The following is a 24,297-nucleotide window of genomic DNA, read 5'->3' on the forward strand; positions in this document are numbered from 1 at the left end:
GGTTATTTGGCTCTTTACAATTTTTTTTTTTATTTATGACTTTTTACACATAAGAGATCTGAAAAGTCATTCTTCTATTCAAATTGTAAGAGACCAAAAGATCTTATTTCCTCCGTAAACACAAGTATGTGTAATTTGTGTAGCATAGTTCAGTTTTAAGACTATAAAAAATGCATATCTATGTCTGCGTTTACTTTATATCAGTATTTCACTCATTTTATCAAGTGTGTACATGTGCTGTGGCCGTACTTCATAGTCAAAAATCGAGGAAACAACAAGGTAATAATAATCTTCCAAAGTCCTCTTTTTTTTTTTTTTTTTTTTTTTTTTTTTTTAACAATAAGGTAACCCAATTTTTCCTATACCACTTCAAAAGTTATCAAATTAATATTTGACCAACAAAATATGACATGACACTAATTTAGTCCACATGGACTATTTTTCCTTAGTCTACACGGAAATAAGACCCGACCCCATCCAATCTCATAACCCAAATTAACCCTTTTCTCTCTTAGTTAAAATTGAGTTCCACTCTGTCTGGAAAAATAAAATAAAATTGGCCCATCATATTGAAATCGTGTCGTCTTTTTTTTCTTCTTTCTCAGGTGAAGTCCATAAGGATTTTTTTAACGACATTAAGGAAGTGTAGTTCCTAAAGTCTGGCTATTTCTTCTAACCCATAAATCGTACTCCTATCATATATTGGCAGCACTAATAATTAATCAGAATAGGAGCACCCTCATTTTCTCTAATGTTGCAACACCGTCGACATAGTGGTACATTTTCTCATTAATAATACCCATGGGGAAGAGATGAACCCCTTTCTTTGAGGTTTCATAGCTTTTGACTTCAATACACCAATAGTTTTCAAGTTCTGGTTTTTTGGTCCCTCGTATTTTGTCTAACTGAATAGGGTTAATAAGGGTTAATTTGGGTAATGGGTTTAGGTCGGGTTTTATTGCCATGTGGACTATAAAAAAAAGTTCACGTGGACCAAATTAAATTCCATGTCATATGAAGTCCATGTGAACTAAATTAAATATCATGTCATAGTTTGTTGCGCAAATATTAATCGAGTGACTTTTGATGTGATATAGGAAAAATTGGGTAACCTTGTTGTTACAAAACAAAAAAAAAAACATAATTTCGAGAGATCATTACCCATAGTTGGATGACCTTATGTGTTACTACCTCGGCTGAATGTATGAAGGGAATAGTGATTTTTCTCTTCAAAAGACGGACTGAAACCAAGATGACTTGTTCATAGATTATTTTAAAAAGGACAATTTATTTTCATTAATCAGTCATCAAGGTATTGGATGAAGAAGCAAATGTTATCTATTGAAAATGTAATTCGATAAATAAAAGTGTGCTTTCTCCAATGGCTTAAGCTTTTAGATGAGATGGTCACAAACTTTAACCTAGTATCAGAGATAGTTTGTCCCAATCATTGTTTACTTGATGTTGAGTCCCACATCAGCTCATTATCGATCGGGAAGGTCTCTTTATATGGTCTTTGAGCAAAATATAGTTAAAACTTGACAATAAATAGAAACAATCTAATAATAAGATTTTGACAAACTCTTCTATATGTCCTACAAAAATTAGGCCTGTTCATCGATCGGATTGGATCAGGTTTAGCACATTTCAGATTATAGGTAAAGTGCTAGGTAGGCTAGACATAAGATATAAGAAATTTGATTTTCGGATATCCAAAAATCCAAAGTTCCAAATCCAAAATCCGATCCAAAATTTTAAAAAAATTAAATTCGAAATCCAATCCAGAATCTGAAAATTTCAAAATATAAGTCCAAAAATATTCGGATATAAAAAAAATCAGTAGTAAGATGTTTCTCTTTCGGCGCACGTTAGGTGCAATCTGCTAACCTGAGAGATTAAAGGTATTTCTGACCTTAGTGTTACACCTAAAAATTCAGTTTACATTAGTGGAGTTATCTATATGTTGAGTAATGCATATGAGAGGACATCCATAGTAGCCTTTGATGTTAAAAATGAAAATTTCAGAGTTACCACATCGTGGAATTCCTCAGCTATGGGATTTCAACTTTTTTATAATATAACAAAAGTGAATGGCAAATTAGCAGTACTCAATGGAAAGAATATGGATCTGTGGATTTTAGGAAAAGAAGAATGGGAGAAGCATATCATTGAAATTCCACCACAATGGAAAAGTCCAGAATTTGAACTGCCAAAATTTTGCTACTCTTGTGATGGGGAGATGTTATTCACCAAGAAGACCGAGTCACGTCAATTCATCTGTTTCTCTTATGATGTCACGAAAAAGAGATGGAGAGATTTTGAAATCAGAGGGCTTCCAGAAAAGAGTTTGATCAATGGCATTTATAGTTATGCTGAAAACCTCTTCCCAGTTGAAAAAATATATGCAACTAACTTGACTTCTTCTCTTTATACTTTTCTCAATTAAGAATTATATATATATACAGGTTTTGTTTCTGAAGTATCCATTTATCTAATACATTCGCGAGCTTCTGGAATAATTCATACTCTTGTCTCATGAAATTTATATTACTCCAAGAGACGAAGTCTCCTTATTCATACCTTGATTAACTACTTTGTACTCAATAGCAATTTCTATGAACAGAATAGTTGAAAATTTTGTTCAGGACAATATATAGAGCTGAATCACGAAAGGGAGAGATCATTGCATTCATAGAAGTATATTGAAAATATAGAATAATAAACTTGCACAGACATTTTGAGTAATAAAAAACATGAAGTATTAACTCAACGATCCGGGTGTTGCATGAGTCTGACTAGTCGAAAAGGCTTGACCAATTCCAACTAAATTGAGCACATTTGTCCTTGCAAGGACGGAACCAGAAGCTTAGCTACAGGTTCATGTGAATCCAGTTGGCGGTGGTGATATTGGCGGAGCACAAACACAAATGGTAGAAACCGTTATTAAGTTGAGTTAATGGTCAAAAGCACACCTGAACTTCGCGAGTTTCACACCCCAACCTACTAGGTGTGTTTTAATACACAAATGATGATAATTAGGTAGTAAAGGGAACACTTGATCGTTGAGGTGTGAAACTCGCGAAACAGTGATAGTTCAGGTGTGTTTTTTACCATTATCTTTATTAAGTAATAGTTAATTAAAAGGGTATGATAGAACTTGTTTTATGTTTGTTTTAGCTTTTCTCATGGTATTTATAGCAGAAATAAATATTGATGGATTTTTTCCCATCGATCTGAGAATTTTAACAGTACATACAATAGAATGACTAACAAAGATTGCTTCTCGTTACCGTTACTACATTAGAAATGCGTATTTAATTATTTTATATTACTACTATGCCCCTAAATAGCAATTTTAACTTATTAACTAATTTAAGTTAAGGTGTTTAATCACAAATTGTTAAGAAATTGATGTAAAATATAACATTAATAGTATTTAGAATTCTTATAATGTGGAAGTGTTAAAGCGTAAACATAAGAAAATATATAGGCAGCTACTAAAGAAGGCTGAAGCGGAGCTTAAAGAAAACTTTACATCTCAAAGAAGAATTCTGGAGGCAAAAATCTGGTATCTAATGGTTTAGAGAAGGGGAAAGAAGAAATACCGGATTTTTCCATGCTCATGTGAATGGTCGAAGAAAAAAAATTGCAAGTGAATAGGATACAAATCTGGATTAATACCAAGGAAATGATGGCAAATGAGGCTGTTTGGCTTCTGTAGCAACATTTTTCTCAAGATAGCAATTTAGATAACCTCTTAAATGTACGTACAAAAAATGGCAGAATAATTCTTTGGAGAATTTGCCGACGTTGGAGGATGTTAAGGTAGCCGTATTCGGCTTAAATGGAGACGGCGCAGGCGGACCTTGCCGTTTTTCTGGTATGTTTTTCTGGTATGTTCTTTCAGGGAAATTATCTAACATGTCTTGTCAGGGCTTTTTTTTTGGTGGACACTATATGTGTCACTTACTAATTTGGTCCTCTTGCCCAAAAAGAAAAATGTTACTACTTTTTCGGACTTTGTTAATAAGATCATCTCGCCATGAACGTCTTGTGGATATGCTTCCTGTCTTATTTCGACAACACAACCTAGTTTGTAAGAGAAATGAGCATCGTTGAAAATGTATTATTAGCTTCATGAACTCAACAGGATTACATAATAATGAAGTTTTGTTCTAGATACTTTTATCTCCCTATTGCCACTACATAAATCTTATTTCACTTCTATCCTGCATAAAATAATACTTAAATATTACATAATTTAGTGTAAATATTATCCAAAACCAAGTAAATATTGCATAATTTAGTGCAAATATTATCCAAAACCAAGTAAACGCTGCATCAAATTATGCAGCCATTTTTATTTTATTTTTCCCTTTTACGGTCAACCAAACGTTGCTTAAGTTGTGCAGCAATTATTTTTTTCTAATCTCTCTAACCAATTAAGTTCTATTTCATGCGAGATTTTATTCTGGGTTTATATTTTTCAATCCCTCCAATCATACGACTCGTTCAAGGTGTTGGTTTCATAAGAATCCACCACTATGAATATGTGAATCTACTAGTGGTATCACCATTGTAACACCTAATTAAAGATAGGAGTAGAAAAGAACAGAAACCTCTCTACTCTACAATTCTCTGATATACTAGCCTATTTTAATCAGAGATCATTAGCAAAACATTAGCACTGTGTTGCACAATGTGTGCTATTTGCTAACCACCTATCCTATAAATTGATGTAAAGAAGCCGTTCCACCAATGTTCTTCTCAACCATCAGACCTTCACCCTCGCCTCAGTCGACTTCTCGCCTGACTTCTTCAAGCTACCCAATATACCATCAATCAACTTATCCTTAGTGTCCCCAGGTTGGTCTGTCACAAATGAGTAAGTCTTCTGCCTCCTCCTAGTGGGAGAGTTCTCCATTTTGTCAACTGATACTGAAGTATCTAATTTTGAACCATCGGTTGACAATTCTACCATCCCTTCAACATTTTCTGAGCCCTCCTTTCTACCGTACCATGAATCAAGAATCTGTAACAATGAGCTATCTTCCTCCTTCACTTTCGACTTCTTCCCATTGTGCAGTTTTGTGGAAGATGAGGTGTCCTCATCGGAATCAGAGAAATCACGATCCAATGGGGCTTCATAGTTGCCATGTTTTTGTTCACTTGATTCATCTTTGGCTTCTCCATTAGACACTGGACCTAGTTCCTCCCAACGGGAATCAAGCTCATTATCTTTACCCGGCAAACTCGATGATTCACTATCTAAATTGGCTTCATTACCACTGAAATCACTTTCTTGATCAGACGGCTCATCTGTCTTTAGACCTGGACTTTTCTGGACTCGATCAGTGGGAACAATGTAACTAGACTCTATTCTTATCCCAGGCATTATCTGAAGAAGATGAATTAACTTCGCGTAGCCAATCTTATTTACTTCCAGTAAATATCCATACCTTTCATGGAATAAAGACCTGAAAGATCCCATGTTGAATCCTTCTGGGTATTGCTTTACAATGTCGTCCACCAGTTTCTGACAGTCAATAAGCACCTGATTTCTGGACTTACCAGAATGACTGAGATTGACAGGTCGAGAAACTCCAGTGTGAGGGGGATTTTGGTGTCTTTTCTCGCGATCAAGTTCTTGTGAGCTTTGCAAATTAGATGTATCCCTCGTATTCCTAAACACAGAACTCAACTCATCCGAACTGGAAGAATTACTCTTCATTGAAGCTTTGACAGCTGGCTGATAGAGCTTGTAAGGGAAGGTACGGGAAAGACATTCATCCACCCATTTCCTATCTGAGGTTAGCATGTCTACAAGCCGAAGAGCATCACCTTCACTAAGAGAATTCAGAAATGCAGGACCTTCTCGTTGGAGATTCTGCGCCATCTGAGCCCTGAAGAAAACCACAGCAGTTATTCATAAGCCATTATAGAAAGATATATAATGTGTCAGATTCAGAGAAATATAGTTTGAGTTGAAGCATAAAAAGCAACACTATAAGCCTATCCCCCCTAAAGAAACCACTTTCTGGATGGGAGGGTGGTAATTAAAACATTAGAAATATTCAAGAAAACCACTCAACTTCAGATGCAAACAGAAGGAAGTGGGTACTGGGTACAATATTTGGCACTGTATACTAGGTATAACAACTTGTAGAACTAGACATATGTAAAACCCGATATCACAAATGAAATACATGGAAAAAAAAAGTTTTAAGAGGTGATTTGCCAAACTATTTTTGCATAAGGATAACATTTTGCATAGCTAATTCAACTTTGGGTTTCCAACATATAACTCTACGTTACTAATGCAAAATCAGCATAATGAAGTATAAAACTCTGCATAACTAATACTGATAATTTACTCAAGAATCAATGCATTTTTGCTGAATTAAATAAGAATACATGTATTAGCAAATGTCTGTATAATCGACGTTTGCCTGGTCCATGCTCCCAAGAGAGTTACTTGCCTGATTCCTCAAACGGTCAAAAGGTTTTTAAATCTTGCTCAGAAGATATAATTTCTCCTCTTATCCAGTCCTCTAAGGGGGTAAACGAGCCAGATTTTTCAGACTTGGTTTATATTTATGTATGGTGCATCACATCCTAATATGAAAGATTCTTTTCAAGCGGTCAAAAGGTTTTCAAGCGCCATTTGATCGGATTAATGTGTGGCTACACATCGTAAAATGTGGGATTCTTTTCAAGCGGTCAAAAGGTTTCTACATCTTGCTCAAAAGCAGTGATTTTTGCTCTTATCCAGTCCTCTAAGGGGGATAACGAGCCTGGCCTTTTCAGGCTCGGGTTGGATTTATGTGTGGGACTCTACATCCTAATATGCGGGATTGTTTTGCTTTAGCCTCATGTCCAACAGAGATGAATTGATTCTGCGGGCCAAGATCCAATAAGGTAACTGCAACAAATTTGGCGAAGCCCAAAATTGATCACTGCTTGGGTCCATATCAAAATCTTGAAGGTAATACTCGTATAATTTATGGCATAACGAACTCTCTATAAATATATGTTTTGAACAATAAGTATAGAAATCCCTATACTAATACCCTTGCATAACTACCTTCCGACTCAAATTATATAATAATATCCAACTGGGTGTAGCCTAGCGGTCAATGAACATGAGGACTCAAGTTCAATTCCAAGCGAAGGCAAAAATACTAGGTGATTTCTTCCCATCTGTTAAAGCCTTGATGGACAACGTTACTCGATACCTTTGCTGCTGGAAGGTAGTACGGACACCGTGAAATTAGTTGAGGTGCACGTAAGCTGGACCAGGCGGTTATAAGGAAAAGAAATACTCTCTCTGTCCCATATTAGTTGTCATGTTTTACTTCTCGAGAGTCAATTTGACTAATTTTCGGAGTTGAACTGGATTAGATTAATTTATTTATTTATTTATTTTTTTTGATAAGGAGGATTAGATTAATTTAATATTTTAACATCACAAATTTAATATTCAAAAACTATACGAAAAATACAATAAGTTGCAATTCTTCTTACCATATCCATATATTGAAAAAATATAAGAATCTTACAATGTGGGTCAAAGTTCGTATAGCTGGACCCTCGAAAAGTGAAACATGACAAGTATTTTGGAACAGAGGAAGTATCAAACAACTGAGTTTTAGCTTCCACATTTTCACCAGGTAAAAGAAAAAGAAAGATAAATTGAAACAAACAAATTAACCAAATGAGCATTCATTACAAAAGGAAAAACAAGCTCTGCATTTTCACTAGACAAATGAAAAAGACAAACATATCCTTTTCCTGATGACATCAATAAACATATCCTTTACCATGGAAACCTATATGTCCAGCATAGGAGGAAGAGGAACTGCAGCTTCCAAAGAACTTTCCAATATTTTGGCTTTTCACTCAAAGTTCAAAAGTAACATAATTCACTATTGAAACTGGACAACTGCACTGACTTAAAATCAAGCATTTTGGAAGTGCGTTGCTTTCTAAATATTTTTATCCTTTACATATCCTATGACCTACATAATGTATAGAGAAACCACAAAAGAAATTGGTTACCAGCATATTACAATAATCCCAATAGAAGAAAATGGATAGTAAATAAGTTGCCCCCTAAACTTGTCCAGAGGAGTCAATTACACACTTTAATTTTACGGTTGACCTCTTACCCCCACTATTCTTTTCCAAAGTGGAAACTAAAACCCGCCTGTCTATACCAAAGCCAGTTACAAGTAGAAACGTGAATAACATGCGTTCCTCGTCATAAACTCTATCAAAATTTCTTTTTTCATCTTCTTCACCCCACTACCCTCCCCCACTCTATGGATTAATTTCTCTACCAAGTACCAACTCAAGTACCTCTAGGAAGCCACCTTATCTCTCTGTTTGATTTCAGCGACCACAACAGCCTTTCTCCTTCCCCTTAACCCCTGTCATTATCAATGGCCACAATAGCCTTTGCCATTCCCCTTAACCTTTGCGAGCCTTTCCCCTTCCCATCAACCTCTTTCATTACCAGTGGCCAAAATAGCCCTTCCCCTTCCATTTAACCCCTGCCATTTACGATGACCGCAACTGCTGCTACCCCTACCACCAACGTTAATACCTTCAAATTTGACATAGCTACCGACGGTGGTTCTGCCCCAAACGTCGTTCCCCGTCCCAGGATCCAAGGACTCCGATCTATCCTAATGATGTAACCTTCATCTACGCCAACATTTTCAATCTGGGTGTTAGAAAGAGAGGGAATGAGCGAGTAGCTGGGTATGTTGTTTCATTGAGGAAGAAGTGGAGTCGGGTGTTGGCTGGTGACTACGATGGTATTTTGTGGTCTGTTCAATGGTCAGTACTGTCAAACCTGTTTTGGAAAATGCATTTCTTGATCTGAGGGTCTATCGGAAACAGCCTCTCTACCCCACAAAGAGGTAGGGGTAAGGTCTGCGTACATCCCAGCCTCCCCAGACCCCACTTGTGGGATCACACTGGGAACGTTGATATTGTTGTTGTGTTTCAATAGTCAGTATTGGTAGACTGGAGGAGTGAAACTGACGAAGAAGCTGCTAAGGAGGTTCTTGAAGGTGACAAGGAGGTACTCCTGTGGTAATCGTGGAAACAGAAGAACCGGCATGGACAAAGGAAGAAAACAAAAAAGAGAAAGAGAAAAAAAAAAAATTAATAATAATAATAATAATGAAGGGTCAGGATCAGACTAAACACAAATAATTGAGTGTAATTAGGTGTAATATCCAATGAGAAAATGACTACTGTACATAGCGTGTTTCTAACATCTCAGGCATTTTAAGGAGGTGAAATCAATTTCATTCCAACAGCACTTTTAAGGGGGTATTAATTCCACTTTGGACAAGAATAGAGAGTCGCTCGTAAAGTTAAAGCGTGTAACTGACTTTTCCGGACAAGTTTAGGTTGCCAACTTATGTATTTTCCATTGGAGAAATAAAGGAGAGAAATGCAACTGTACATGCAAAGAGACCATAAAAGATATTGATTAACAACATATTACTACATCTGACAAGAGGAAAGAAAGCAGAGAAATGCTGTTACCTTACTCAAGAAAAAGAAAAGAAACAACACCCCTAATGTCTATGTCAAGAGGTTCATCATAACTTAATTAAAAGTTGTATTACATCAATTAGAAGGAGAAAGCATTTTATCCAACACAAATGGATCAAACTTTAATGTTATCAAGTGTGGGAAAAAGAGAGAGGGGGGGGGGGTTGGTGAGCGAGCAGAATTTTGAAGCAAATTGAAGCCAGATGGACCATAAATATGAAGGGAGAAAGAATGTTAGAACGTGTACCTAGTTCGTGATTGCAAGACAAGCACTGAACCATGGCTTGTAATTAAGAATGATCCCAATTCTCTCCAAAAGGATTCCTTTGAAAATAATTCCTCTGCCCCAGGACAAAGTTCTGTCTTCTTGAATTCTTCGTGGGATTCTAAGCCTGTTTCATCCGAGAGCTTGGAGCTTCTCCAAGATCTACACCAGTTCTTAATCTGGTTAAAAAGGCTGGACTCCTGGCTACGCTTCTCCATTGTGTCCTCTGAATTATTACCAGAAGCAAAAGAAGGGGAACCCTCCGATTGCTCAGAATGACTCTTCAATTCTACATCCTTTTCTGCAGTTTTTGACTTCACATTTGAGATCATTTCCCCAGAAGCAGTCTCCTTGTTCCTAAACCACCTATTCCATAACTTTTTTAAAAAGCCTGTTTCAGGTGCAGAACCATGCTGCTCGGCAGTCTGCAATTGAGCCTCACTTCCTTTAGAAACCACATTCTCAGGTGGGGGCGGGTGAACATCTGTAGCTACCTCTTGTACTTTCTGGGGTCCCTGCAATTTTCTTAGAGATGTTTTCACTTTTTGTTCAGATGATGGCTTCTCATACTTGCCCTCCATACAACTTCCTGTCTCACCATTCAATATAGGAACATTAGCAAATTCTGCCTCTCCATTAGTTTCAGGCTCTGCACTTATGCCTGAATTGTCACTTTGTTCAGGAACTTTAGGGATGACGCTCCGCACCAAATATTTCCCATCACTTCCAGAATGGAGCTTTAAAATACTTGGCATGGCTAAAAGAAAACGAGAGAACTTCTTATATCCGTAGAAATCTTTGTCTATACTCAAATTGCTTCTTGCTAATTCTGCGCGAAGTTCTGTAATAGAAACTCCTTTGGGGTTTGAATTCAAAACATTGCGGATATGCCTCACTATTGGCCTCGGAATTGGCCGACATTTTGGTTCTACAACAGCTTCGGACACTTCCTCAAAGCGAAGATTTGCGGGTTGTTCTGTAACTGCAAAAGGGTCATCAAGAGGTGCCCTGTAGTGACCATACCAAGAACCATAAGGACCATCTGGGGGCTGGTTAAAATGCTTTCCCATAAGGTCTTCACCTTTCAGTAACGCATTCCATTGCCACATGATACTAGCTGCACTGCAAAGAACACTAGGGGCACTTTCTGGACTGGCGAGCAGAATGTTATAGTTGTTCATCCTCAGCCTATGTAATATTCCAGCAAAATCCCTGTCACCTGAAATTAAGAAGAGGTGTGCTGGTGGAGGATTCTGAGAAACCCAATACATCAGATCAACAAGGAGAGACCTGTCAGCACTGTTCTTTCCACCTGAAATCAACATAACAAAAAGATTAGTAAAGCAGTAGTGACAACAGAAAATAACACGCTACTAATGAGCCTAACAACTGTCTCGTTTTAGAATTTTTGTAGTTTACATTTTGAGGACAACACATGAATTTAAGAATTCAATTACAAAAGTAGTTAAAATTACAAGGGGTTAATGATGTCAAGAACAAAACGATTACACAAAACCTGCATCAGCCACATAAAATCCTCTGGCCCCTTTTTTTCTTAAATGCCAATTTCTGTACTGAAACAGTTTCATGGAACTAATAATCAAGGGCCATACTCAGCTGAAGAAAACTTATCTAAGATTTTACAACTTAATTGGTCAAACTTGGCAAAGATTACTAGTACGATTATGTAGTTTACAACCTAATTGGTCATAGAAACTCAGTTAAGGCTGCCCATTGCAATTGAGTTAAGTAGGGAACTTAAGCTCCCAATGATATACCATGAATGGAGGGAATCCAAAACAGGTAATTTCTTCCTCCTTAGTGCACACAAAATGAAAAAAGTTGAATTCCGTGATGCAATTTTCTGGTTTAAACTGCTATTCACCTCTATCTGCCAAACACGGGCAAAGAGGATTCTCATGTATGAAACATGGAATATCAGATTGAGAGATGTGTTATTGCCTTATTCTTGGCCCTATTCTAACAATGCACAAATTGTAAACAAAAGCCTATGGAGCATTTATAAAGAAAATTCAAGAAAAGGAGAGATAAAACTTTTACCTTTCAATAAGCTACACGATATGTCTCTTTTTTTTTTTTTGGAAATTGGTAATGTAAGCTACAGGATATTTAAAAAAAAAAAACCTTCAAGGACAAAAATCTTTCAACAACACAATGACATTGAATAAAATAATTTGAAACCGAGTGAAGCCATCATTATCACAGACTAACTACTGACATACATCTTAGAAATATGAAAATGATATGCATTTCTTCATTCTTCTCAGTTTAGGCCCTGTTGTCTTCAAAAATCATGCTTCGGTCGGATAAACAATCACCACTCACAATTGGTAGTACGAAAGCCACTCAATGAAAGATCAGAAAACTTAAATGACAGCGTGCATTCTGAAGCTGTACCGAAGGAAGAAATTACAACATCAAAAGAATAGGATTAGGCAGTGTCACAAGAAAGTTTAATTACTTTTTGATAAGGAGAAAAAATAATTATATTTTCATGTGACTGTCTAAACCAATTTTCAATTATCAGCTCAGCTATATCTGATCAGATTCTGTAACAGACTATAATGGATGTGGAGAAAATGTGCAGCAGCAACTAATTATTCAATAATCGAAATTGATGAAGTAAGTTGTTGCATTGACGGCATGAAGAAGATGCAAGGGTTACAAAAGAGATATAGTTAGATCCAGTAAACAGGGAACTAACTACCAAACAAGGTCCATAAGGGCCAGTGTCTGAAACAAAAATGTAAGACTATGCTAACATAAAGAAACTGTTAGCTCCAAATAAAAAATAAATAAAAAAAAAAAAAACTAATCAAAACTAATCTGTTACATTGAGCTAACAAAATCCAGAAACTGTTCTGGGAAACTAATCTGTGCGCATTGATGCTAAACATTCTTCAATCACAACAGTAATTTTCAGCAGCTTCTTCGGATTTCAGCTGAACATTCTTCAATCACAACAGTAATTTTCAGCAGCTTCTTCGGATTTCATGATGGTTTTTGAATCTCTTTACAATTTCTATAGGAACTGCTTCCCCGTATGTGCATCTAAGGACATGTCATTTTTTATTATCTAATAGTCTAACATGCAACAAAATCTTAATTGACACATCGTAACTTACGGTACTAGGGCCACTCGGAAAAGAAGAGAAGTGCCAGGGTATGCCATAACTTTGTATGATCATTCCTTTTTTTTTTTTTTTTTTTTTTTTTTTGTGTGTGTGTGTGTTGGTGGGGGTATGGCTTGCGCTACCAAATGGTCTTCAGCGGAGAGGCAGTATTCTGGTAGGCTAATTTCACTAAACTTATTTCTCGCATAATTATGCTAGCCTTACATAACAAACTTCTAATTTCAGTCAGTTCTACTTCTACATATTGAGGCTGCACTACAATATGTAAAATAAGCAATGTACTACATATTACATCTTAACTGCTGTTATCTAAAAATTATTTTTAAAAGACTTCATGAACCCTTCAACATTTTCCTACTGCATATATTTTTTAACACATTAATTAACAATGTAATCATTATTCAAAAAGAAACACCCAGCATAACTAATCTCAACATTACTAACACAACCTATTCGGTACCATTGTTGTACACCCTACCAAACGACCCCTAAATATTACATCTTAACTGCTGAGTTAAAAGTGCTATCTAAAAATTATTTTCATAGGAATATATGAACCTTCAACATTTTCCTATTTGCATATTAATAATGCATCAATTAACGGCGTAATCATTATCATGGGCATGGCTAAAAAACTTCTCAAAAAGGCACATTTTAACCAAAAATAGAACTGCTTTTAACACATTTGGTTGCTCGGCCAAAAATAATTACATCCCCTAGCCAATACACAAAAAATTTACTAATAATTATGTATTTCAAAAAAATTAATAATTATGTATATAGAAAAAATACACATTTGCCGGCTATTATTTTGGTGGGGGCTATACAGTGTAAAAATCTCGGGTGAATTCATTAAATGAACCTCTACAAAATATAACATATCGCCTCTTTCAGAATCGCCAATGTATACAGAGGGTCATATACCTCTATTCATTTATGTAAAGACCCTTTTTAACTAATTTCCACTAAAAATCTCAAAACAAAAAACCCCCAAGATTCAAAATTTACATTTCAAGAACCAAAATTAACCAACAAAATGACAACTTTTTTTCCATGTGGAATATGAGCAAGATTAATCCCAGTAGAAGAAAGAGCTTCTTGATGAAATAAACCAAAATCCTATTTGCATACTAATAATGCATCAATTAACAGGGTAATAAAAGCACATTCTAACAAAAACAACACCCAACCCCCCCCCCCCCCCAAAAAAAAGATTCAAAATTTACATTCCAAGAACCAAGAAAACCAACAAAATGACAACTTTTTACCATGAGGAATATGAGCAAGATTAATCCCAGTAGAAGAAAGTGCTTCTTGATTTATCCTAGAAAGCTGCAATACATCACCAAAAGCAGTAATATGTATAGGACCCTTAATACCATTAGTCCTAATAGCTGTAGTAATACTCTGTGCAATCTTGAAAACATTAACACCAGCTGGTGGTGAACAATTCTCAAAATCCCACCACACTGATACCTTCACATTACGACTTTCTTCTTCATGGCGACGAGACGGGTAACTAGATTGGGCTTGGTTTTGAAAATTGGTACTGAAATGGGCTATTTGAAAGAAGGTTCTTGGGTTTGGGTTAGTGAAGAGAGATATTGTAAAAACGGGTCTTGATAAAAGGGGTTTCATGGTTGAGATTTTTGGGGTTTAGGGTTAGGGTTTTACAGAGGAGATTGTGGTAATGATGATGTTCATTTTAGGTTGATACAGCCATGGGAGAAAATGAAAGCTACCCCTGAAAGTCGGTTTACAGAGGAGAAAGAGCTAAAACCCTTCTAAAATCTCAACACGTGAACATCACTGATATAAGAAAGGGAAAAGGGTCACCTCTACTTTATTTTATTAATTAAATTCTTCATTAGTGAAAGTTAACAAAGATATCCCTACCGTCTTCAAATTTTAAATTTATACTCCTATTTAAATGAAAATTCCCAAATCCTCTTAAATTATTCAATTTCAAAAAAAAATTACCCATTTTTTTTGTTGACCCGCCTTTCATCATCATCGAGCTCTAACTTTATCTTCTTCAATGAAGAAAAAAAGAAAAAAGCAAGAACACACCCAAATGATAAAATTTCAAAACTCACCTCAAATTTCATCCTTAAATTCAACTCCAAATCTTGGGATTGAAACTGTTGATTGATTTATTAGACTATCTAATTTTCATACTGCCAACAATAGCGACCGGGTAGGAAATATAACTAACCAATTACTGCAGCAATATTTTGATTATTTTCTCCCTTTCCCCCTGGCCCAGGTATATAACGAACAGCTTAAATGGTGACATGCCCGAGAAATGAGCTATGGATGGAAAAGTCAGTAGCAACGATATGTCCTACTCCGGATGTTTTACAGTTATAGGATTTAATTATGCAATAAGTAATAACCCCACTCGCTGAATCATCACTGCTACTAATTGGGATAAGTATTAGCAGTGACAAGTATTCACTTCAACTTTATAACCACATGAAAGGCTTTTGTTACTTGGCGGAGCTTGTGTTTGTTTATTGTTTTTATTAAAATGGTAGAGCTTTTATTTGGCTGAAGCTGCTAACAGATCAAGAGAAAACTTTATTATTCAGTTAACAACTTAAAGAGGACAACAGATCAAGTTATAGATTAGCAACTTAAAAGGAAAGGGAAATGGGTTAACGCTCCTTAGATACAGGTTTTCAACAGCTTAGAATCCCAATAGACAAATGTCGGGTCAAATATGAAACAGAGACAACAAACTGTAAATGCTTTAGGGATACAGCAAGAATAGGAAAAGAATCTACATTGTTTTATAAAAATTAATCAACCTCATGAAACAACACAAATAATTACTCACGGACCAAATTTTGCACTTCTCTTCTTTCTCAAGAGTCATTTGATACGTTAAATTCATTCATCAATTGAACATAACACCTAGAGATAAAGAAAGTAAATGAATGAAGTCATAAATAAGAAGTTTGTTGGCAGTACGAAAATTAGATAGCCTAATAAATCAATCAACAGTTTCAATCCCAAAATTTGGAGTTGGATTTAAAGATGAAATTTGAGGTAAGTTTTGGAATTTTATGTTAAAACAAGAATGATAATAATAAAAGAAATCTAAAATAAACTTGCTTGGCTTAGAGGCACGTTAAGACGTTTCTTGAAGATAGTTGGAGTCTATCAAAAGCGAAACGGAAGAATAAATAACAACTCTATCTTGGGATTCAACTAAGCCACAACAAGTATTATTCAAAGTTGCTCTTCTATTCTTGAATTGGTGATTTCACCTTTTGATCAATGTCTCTCTAAAGTTTTAGGAAATTGTTTTCTTGAAGTGCTTACCTTTTCCAAAAGAATGAAACACTATTTATAGGATAAAAATTACATAACATAAAAGTTTTCATTAAATAGAATTTAAAATAGGTTCATGAATTTTTCTTAAAATATATACAACTTTCATGTAACTTTCAAGAACCTAAAACGTAAAATACTAAATGAAGAATGTATCTTCAAATTCACATTCATTTAGTTTGGAAAACTTTTATCAGATGAAATGTTTCAAAATTAATTAAAACATTAACTTAACAATGCCCCACTTGTTTCAAGAAATTTTGAAAATATTTTTGAGACATTAATCTAGAAATATGCATCAATAATGGTGTCTTTTGGACTTGAACCATTAGCTAGTGAATACATTCTAAATCATTGACTACTTAGTGAACGAATCTTGAACTTAGTAGATCATTAAATGAAGTAGAAAAATTTCCACGCACATTACTATGTTTCGGTGAAAATCGTAATCCTTCGACACCTTACGACCATGTGTCCTGAATCCTTTAAACTAAGTGCTTTAAGATTTCCCTGTTAAAAATCTTATTGATGCGGCCTCCACTTCGCACTTAGCGCGGTGAATTCATCAAGAGTAACTTTGCATACTCGACCAAACAGTCTATGAATTCATTAAGAGAATTTAATCTCATCCTCTTTTAAAGCAAAGTGTCGGTAAATCTATCAAGAGGGTTCCTACACACTCCAACCGATAGCGGTTTATAGACTTATTAAGAGAATATAATCTCATCCTCCTCTACAGTAGGAATATTGGTAAATCTATCAAGAGTCGTCATACTAACTTCAACCGAGATCGGTCTTATAGATTTATTAAGAGAATAGAATCTCAACCTATGCACATTTACTCACTCTTTGAAGAAATGGAAGTTTTATTGATGTGCTCCACAATTGTAACTTTACTTGTTTTCCCTTTGAACCTAAGATTACATCATTAGGTAGGGTTACCATAAAGTACAATTAATTTACAACAGGCTTTATTCCCATCCCTTTACAAGTTTCCATTACTAACTCTTTGCCTAACCCTTTAGACAAAGGATCTGCTAGATTAAATGTGGACTTCACATATTGAAGCGATATTATGCCATCCTCCAATAGTCTTCTCACATGATTGTGTTTGAGACGAACTTGCCTCGATTTGCCATTGTAACAATCACCTGAAGCCCGAAAAATAGCGATTTTTATTATCACAATAGATAGTCAAAGGTGGCATTGGCTTACTCCACATAGGAATATCTATCGGCATACTTGAAGCCGGTCAACTTCTTCTCCGGCGGAAGACATAGCTATAAATTCGACTCCATGGTTGAGTGAGTAATACATGTACCTTCTTTGATTTCCAAGAGATTCTTTGCTCCGGCCAAAGTGAAAATCAGCGGTAATAGATTTAGAGTCATTTGGATCGAATTCCAAGTAGCATCACTATAGCCTTCAATAATTCTTTGGAAAGGTAGAATAATGTAGGCCATTATTAATCGTGCCCTTTAGATACCTTAAAACACGAATTAAGACATTCCAATGTTCAACTCGGGGTTACTAGTAAACTTGCTCAAAGTTCCTCTTGCATAACCAATATACGGCTTTGGTACAATGCATGGCATACATAAGACTCCCAACAATCTGAGAATAAGTCAATTGATCAAGAACGACACTAGAGTTTCGCACTAGTTTGATGCTAGGATCGAATGGTGTAGGAGCAGGCTTGTCATCAAAATTAACAAACCTCTTCAGAACTTTCTCAATGTAACTTGCTTGAGTAAGAATCAAACCATTAGCTGATCTCACAATTTTAATGCCCAAAATTACATCAGCTTCTCCAAGATCCTTCATTTCAAGCGAGAAGCAAGAAATGATTTTGTTTCTTTAACTCTTTCAATATCAGTTCCAAAAATCAACATGTCATCCACATAGAGAATGATTATAACTTCAGAATTTACTTGAAATTTACTGAATATGCATATATCGCCACCATTGATTGAGTAGCCATTAGAAATTATGGCCTTTCTAAATTTCTCATGCCATTGCTTTGGAGCTTGTTTTAATCCATAAAGAGATTTAAGAAGCTTACAAACTTTATGTTCCTGACCAGGAATGATAAACCCCTCTGGTTGTTTCATGTAAACTTCTTCATCTAGATCTCCATTCAAAAACGCAGTCTTCACATCCATTTGATGAATTATCATATTATGAATTCTTTGCTAAAGCAATCAAGAGCGAATAGATGTCATCCGAGCTACAGGTACAAAGGTATCAAAATAATCAATATCTTTCATTTGAGTAAAACCTTTTGCTACCAAGCGAGCTTTGTACTTATCTATAGTACCATCAGATTTTAATTTCTTCCTAAAAATCCATCTACAACCAATAGGTTTACACCCAGGAGGAAGATTTGATAAAATCCATGTATTATTTGACATGATAGAATGCATTTCATCATCAATAGCTTCACGCCAAAAAGGAGCATCATGGGAAGATACTGCTTCAGCGTAACTTTCAGGATCTTTTTCAACCAAATAAACTTGAAAATCAGGTCCAAAGTTCTTTGGTTGGGTGATCTTATCTTGCGCCCATATGGCTTTCTTCCACGGACTCTGTTGTTTTCCTTTTAAGAGGAGATGTAAAAGAACTTGCATCTTGTTCTAAATATTCTTTTTTCTTAGGAAATATATGCTCAAAAAAGTTAGCATGTAAGGATTCAATAATTGTGTGAGGACTTGGAGTCTCAAGATTTAAGAATCCATAAGCCTTATTGGTCTGAGAATAACCAATAAACACACAATCTACTCCTGTATAGCCAACCTTAGCCAAATGTTGATCTGGTAATCTAACATGAGCCAAACAACCCCATACTTTAAAATAATTTATATTTGGCTTTCGGTTCTTCCAAAATTCATAAGGGGATGCCTAAAATTTCTTGGAAGGTATTCGATTCAAAATATGACAGGCTTAAAATAAGGCTTCAGTCCACAAATTTCCAGGCATACCAGATCCATAAAGCATAGAATTAACCATTTCTATGAAAGTCCTATTTTTCCTTTCTGCTACACCATTTTGTTGTGGTGTATAAGATGTAGTCAATTGTTTTTCAATGCCTTCTTTTTCACAAAAATCAATAAAATCTGATTTTAAATATTCTCCACCTCTATCAGATCTAATTGATCTAATCTTCAAACTCAATTTATTTTCAACTTCTGCTTTATATATTTTAAAAGACTCAAATGCCTCATCTTTTGTTCTTAATGGAAAGACATATGTATATCTTGAGTAATCGTCAATGAAAGTGATAAAATATCTCTTACCATGACGTGACAAACAATCCATCTCACAGATATCGGTGTGAATTAATTCCAAAAGTGCGGATATCCTTTCAACCGTCTTAAAAGGTTTCTTTGTTATCTTGCATTTAGTACAAGTAAGACACTTAGTAGTATGATATTTTTCACAGTCCTTAATTAATCCATTTTTCACCATAAGTTGTATGGATCTAAAATTCACATGACCAAGACGTTCATGCCATAAATCTAGAGACTCCACAATATAAGCAGAAATATTTTCATTATCAATATTGAGTTTGAACATTCCATTTGTAGCATAGCCTTTTCCAACAAATATGCCATTTTTAGACAGTATAAATTTATCTGCCTCAAAAATCATTCTAAAACCATGCTTCGAAAGAAGCGTACTTGACACCAAGTTCTTTCGAATTTCAGGAACATGCAATACATCCATCAGCGTGACTATCTTTCCGGAAGTAAACTTCAATTCAACAGTTCCTTTTCCCACAACCTTAGCAGAGGACGAGTTTCCCATATACAAAACTTTATCGTCCCCCACTAATTCATAGGTCTTCAAAACATTTCGATCACCTGATATATGACGAGTTGCGCCAGTGTCTATCCACCATTCCACTTGATTTCCTGCTACAAATGCTTCGGTAACCATTGCTACAAATTCATCTTTTCCATGATTATTTGCCTTTTCTTTCTTCTTTTCAGCTTTAAGAATTTTACAATCACGCGCATAGTGACCAAATTTGTGACAGTGGTAACATTCAACCGACTTAGAATTGGTACTAGTACGCTTAAAATTCGTACTTCTCTTTGCCTTCGGAATTTTCTTATTAACAGATTCCTTCTTGGTTGATTTTTCTTCAACCACATGAGCTTTCATGACGGGTTCCTTCAAAATATTATTGTCACGATATCGAGTCTCTTGTTCAATTTGCAAATCGCAACAATTGCTCAAGAGTCAAATCTTCTTTCTTGTGTAAGAGTTTGCTTCGTATTCTTTCCAAGAGGAAGGAAGTTTCGAGACAATAGCACCAACATGAAAATTTTCATCAAGAGCAATTCCAGAGATAACAATTTTATTAGCTATAAGTTGGAATTCTTGCACTTGTTCAGTGATTGACTTATCATCAACCATTTTGAACTCCATATAGTTTGAAACAAGAAATTTCTTTGAACTCGCCTCTTCCGCCAAATAGATGTTTTGGAGAGTGTACCAAATATCATTAGCAAATTTGCACTTGGTATAATATTGATCATAAATTTTGTTGGACATTCCTCCAAGAATATAATTCTTACATAAATAATCATCATCTTTCCACTTGGCAATTTGTTCTTTAATCAAAGTAGCCTCGTCAGTTGCTACCTCAGAACCAGGAGCATTAGGACAAGGTTGTTCAAGAACATATGCCAACTTCAATCGTCTTAAAAAGAATTCCATCTTTCCACGCCATCTAGGAAAGTCTTTGCCATCGAATATTTCAAAATTAGGATTAGGCAGAGATGGAACACCATTCAATGTTGATATAGTAGCCATAGAGGCAACTATCTTCAAATTGTTAGAACAAGAATGATAATAATAAAAGAAATCCAAAATAAACTTGCTTGGCTTAGAGGCACGTTAAGACGTTTCTTGAAGATAGTTGGAGTCTCTCCCACGAGCAAACGGAAGAATAAATAACAACTCTATCTTCGGGATTCAACTAAGCCACAACAAGTATTATTCAAGAAAGTTGCTCTTCTATTCTTGAATTGGTGATTTCACCTTTTGATCAATGTCTCTCTAAAGTTTTTAGGGAAATTGTTTTCTTGAAGTGCTTAACTTTTCCAAAAGAATGAAACACTATTTATAGGATAAAAATTACATAACATAAAAGTTTTCATTAAATAGAATTTAAAATAGGTTCATGAATTTTTCTTAAAATACATGCAACTTTCATGTAACTTTCAAGAACCTAAAACGTAAAATACTAAATGAAGAATGTATCTTCAAATTCACATTCATTTAGTTTGGAAAACTTTTATCAGATGAAATGTTTCAAAATTAATTAAAACATTAACTTAACATTTTATCATTTGGGTGTGTTCTTGCTTTTTTCTTTTTTTTCTCTATTGAAGAAGATAGAGCTAGAGCTTGTGATGATGATAGGCGGGTCGGGCGGGGCAGGTCAACAAAAAGTGGGTAATTTTTTTGAAATTGGGTAATTTGAGCGGATTTGGGGATTTCCATCCAAATAGGGGCATAAGTGTGAAGTTTGAAGACAGCAGGGGTATTTTTGTTAACTTTCACTAACGAAGGGTATATTTAACTAATAAAATAAAGTAGAGGGGTATATTTGACCCTTTTCCCTATAAGAAAACATAAGAGAAAAACAGAAACTATCTTTTGAGTTTTTTTTTTCTTTTTTCTTTTTCGGAATACTATAATAAATTAATAAAGAAAATAACAACAACGACAACATATCCAGCGTAACGGGATCTGAGGAGGAGGGTATGCAGACCTTACCCGCCTTTATGGGGCACAGAGGATGTTTTCAATATACTCCCAGTTCGACAACGTATTACCAAAATAATTAGTAAAGAAAGACAAACTTATTTTGTTTTTCTTAATTTTCTAAAAATATTATATGAAGAAATTGTGGAAAAGTAAGAATAAAAAATATACCTATTTTGTACGAAATTGTCACCAGCATGACTATGTTATAAGGCTTTAATGGTAAGATATATTTTTGAAAATACATAACTGTTTACCCTAAAAAAAAAAAAAAAAGAACAGTTAAATTTGTTTAGTGGTATAAAGGATACATGATTTGATTTGTTATAGGTAACGAAATAAAACTAATTTATAGAAATTAGAGTAATAATAGACAAATTGTAATGACCTGTTTGGTCGTTATAGTGTTTTTGACCCATTTACCCTTATTGACCCTTCCCCGAGTCCCGTTAGTATGACTTATGATTTAGTGAAGTCATTGATTTGATTCCCGAAAGGTTGGAGTGTGATTTGAGTCATTGGTGGAGGAACTAGTTAAGTTAAAGAGATAGAGCTGACCACGGTCAACATATGGTTAAGATGAACCCGTGTCAATGTTTTGAAAGTTCCAACAAGTTTGTATGATGATTTTAGACTTGTCCACAAGTTTTGATGAGGTTCCGAAGAGTTTCAGATGGATTTGGGTTTTGCGCGCTCGTATTCGATGTTTTCGCCGTAGTTCTTTGGCTATAAGGGGCACCATACTAATCAAACAACCTTTGTTTTCTGTTTTGATTGAACCATTAGATCCGTATCGTAATTACGAAGCTATAGCAGAATCGTCGCATTTCGCCTTTGGATGAGGGAGTTATGGCCATTTTAGTGCGGGCTGTACCAGCAGGTCCGCTGCAGCGAAGCTAGGCAGTGCTGCAACGAAACTCATTACCGCTGTAACGAAGCCGTCGCGACAAAGCTAGGGACCACTGCCATGAAGACGGGAAGGGGGGGGGGGGGGGCAAAAACCTACTTTTATATTGAAATTTCGAAGTCATTACCCACAAAATCCCAACCACAGTTTTCAAGAGAGAAAGAGGCGAATTTTATTCCATTCATTGGTGAAACATCTTTAAGGGTAAGTCCCCACCTTTAATTGTTCCTTTACCTTTCTTCTCTAAGTTCCATGACTAGTTTAAGGTTCTCTAATGGCAAATAGAAATCCTAAAATTAGCAAACCCTTAAATAATTGATGGGTTGTTGATTCAATTGTTGCCTAATCATCTAGGAGTATAGATTATCACTTCCTAGGATGAGAATTCAATTATTAATGATGAGAATTGTGCATTAAAACGCAAGGTTCTAATAAAAATGGGAACTTTGGCCTAAAATTTGTTTCGAAAGGGTTAAATTGATTAGAAACCTATAAATTGGAGGATAATGATTGTTGGGAGTGAGATTATGATAGAATTACCATTTAATGATGGTTTCATCTATTTGAAAAGGGTAGAAGAAATTGGGTCATCTTCCCCAATTGTTATTTTTGTTGATTAGATGGTATGTTGCTTATTTAGCATTATGGTCTGTCGTTATATACTAGACTACTATCGTTCTGAGGCGTTTCAGAAATAGAAGGCTCGTGTGGAGTAGTTCGTGACTCTTGTTCTGCATTCGAGGTAGATTATGGCTTACTTTAGTTAGACTTTGATTAGTGAAACACATATATTGTGTAGAATTGACGGGAGAAAGCATGATTAGGTCTTCGGACAAGATGTATGGTTGGATATTACCTAGGTTGGTATGACTTCTGATTATGTGGGCTTGACGCCATTACTTTATGTATTGAATAAGTGGTGTATTTGTTGCGATATGGGAAGGAAGGAGTTAATATGTATACTCGTGTTGTTGGTTGTGGCTTGTGGCCCTGTTATGGTGATTAGGTTTGTTACTTTAATTGTTGCGTTGTGATACGCGTTGCACTTGTCTCTCTATGGTTATGACATTTATCATCGGAGAAAGGAAGGTAATGAGATTAGGCCTTAGTCATGTTGTATAATTGTGATGATATCATGCATGGCATACATTCTCATATATATCAATATCGAATTATGACTTGGTGCTGATGATGATACATGAGAAAATAGAGCACTTGGTGTTGGAAGATTTAGTTGTGAGGCGTACTTGCTATAGTTAGTAGTAAATGGTGTTATAGACTCTTTATGG

At 35.4% G+C, this 24,297-nt stretch overlaps 1 protein-coding gene across 2 annotated transcripts; it reads right to left on the reverse strand.

Annotated features, from left to right (window-relative positions):
* Positions 1-4,464: 4,464 nt before the first annotated feature.
* LOC132059346 (uncharacterized) lies at positions 4,465-14,805 on the reverse strand. 2 transcript variants are annotated; one of them, XM_059451932.1, is made up of 4 exons: positions 14,467-14,805; positions 14,259-14,322; positions 9,818-11,147; positions 4,465-5,903 (listed from the first exon to the last, which is right to left on the reverse strand). In XM_059451932.1, exons 1-4 carry the CDS (start codon positions 14,626-14,628, stop codon positions 4,775-4,777), a joined length of 2,685 nt encoding a protein of 894 aa, XP_059307915.1. In that variant the 5' UTR covers positions 14,629-14,805; the 3' UTR covers positions 4,465-4,774. The 2 variants fall into 2 exon arrangements, with proteins under 2 accessions (XP_059307915.1, XP_059307914.1); XM_059451931.1 differs by having other exon boundaries at positions 14,259-14,805.
* Between the last annotated feature and the right edge of the window lie 9,492 nt (positions 14,806-24,297).

The sequence above is a fragment of the Lycium ferocissimum genome, chromosome 6, assembly GCF_029784015.1.
Source record: "Lycium ferocissimum isolate CSIRO_LF1 chromosome 6, AGI_CSIRO_Lferr_CH_V1, whole genome shotgun sequence".
Taxonomy (NCBI): Eukaryota; Viridiplantae; Streptophyta; class Magnoliopsida; order Solanales; family Solanaceae; genus Lycium; species Lycium ferocissimum.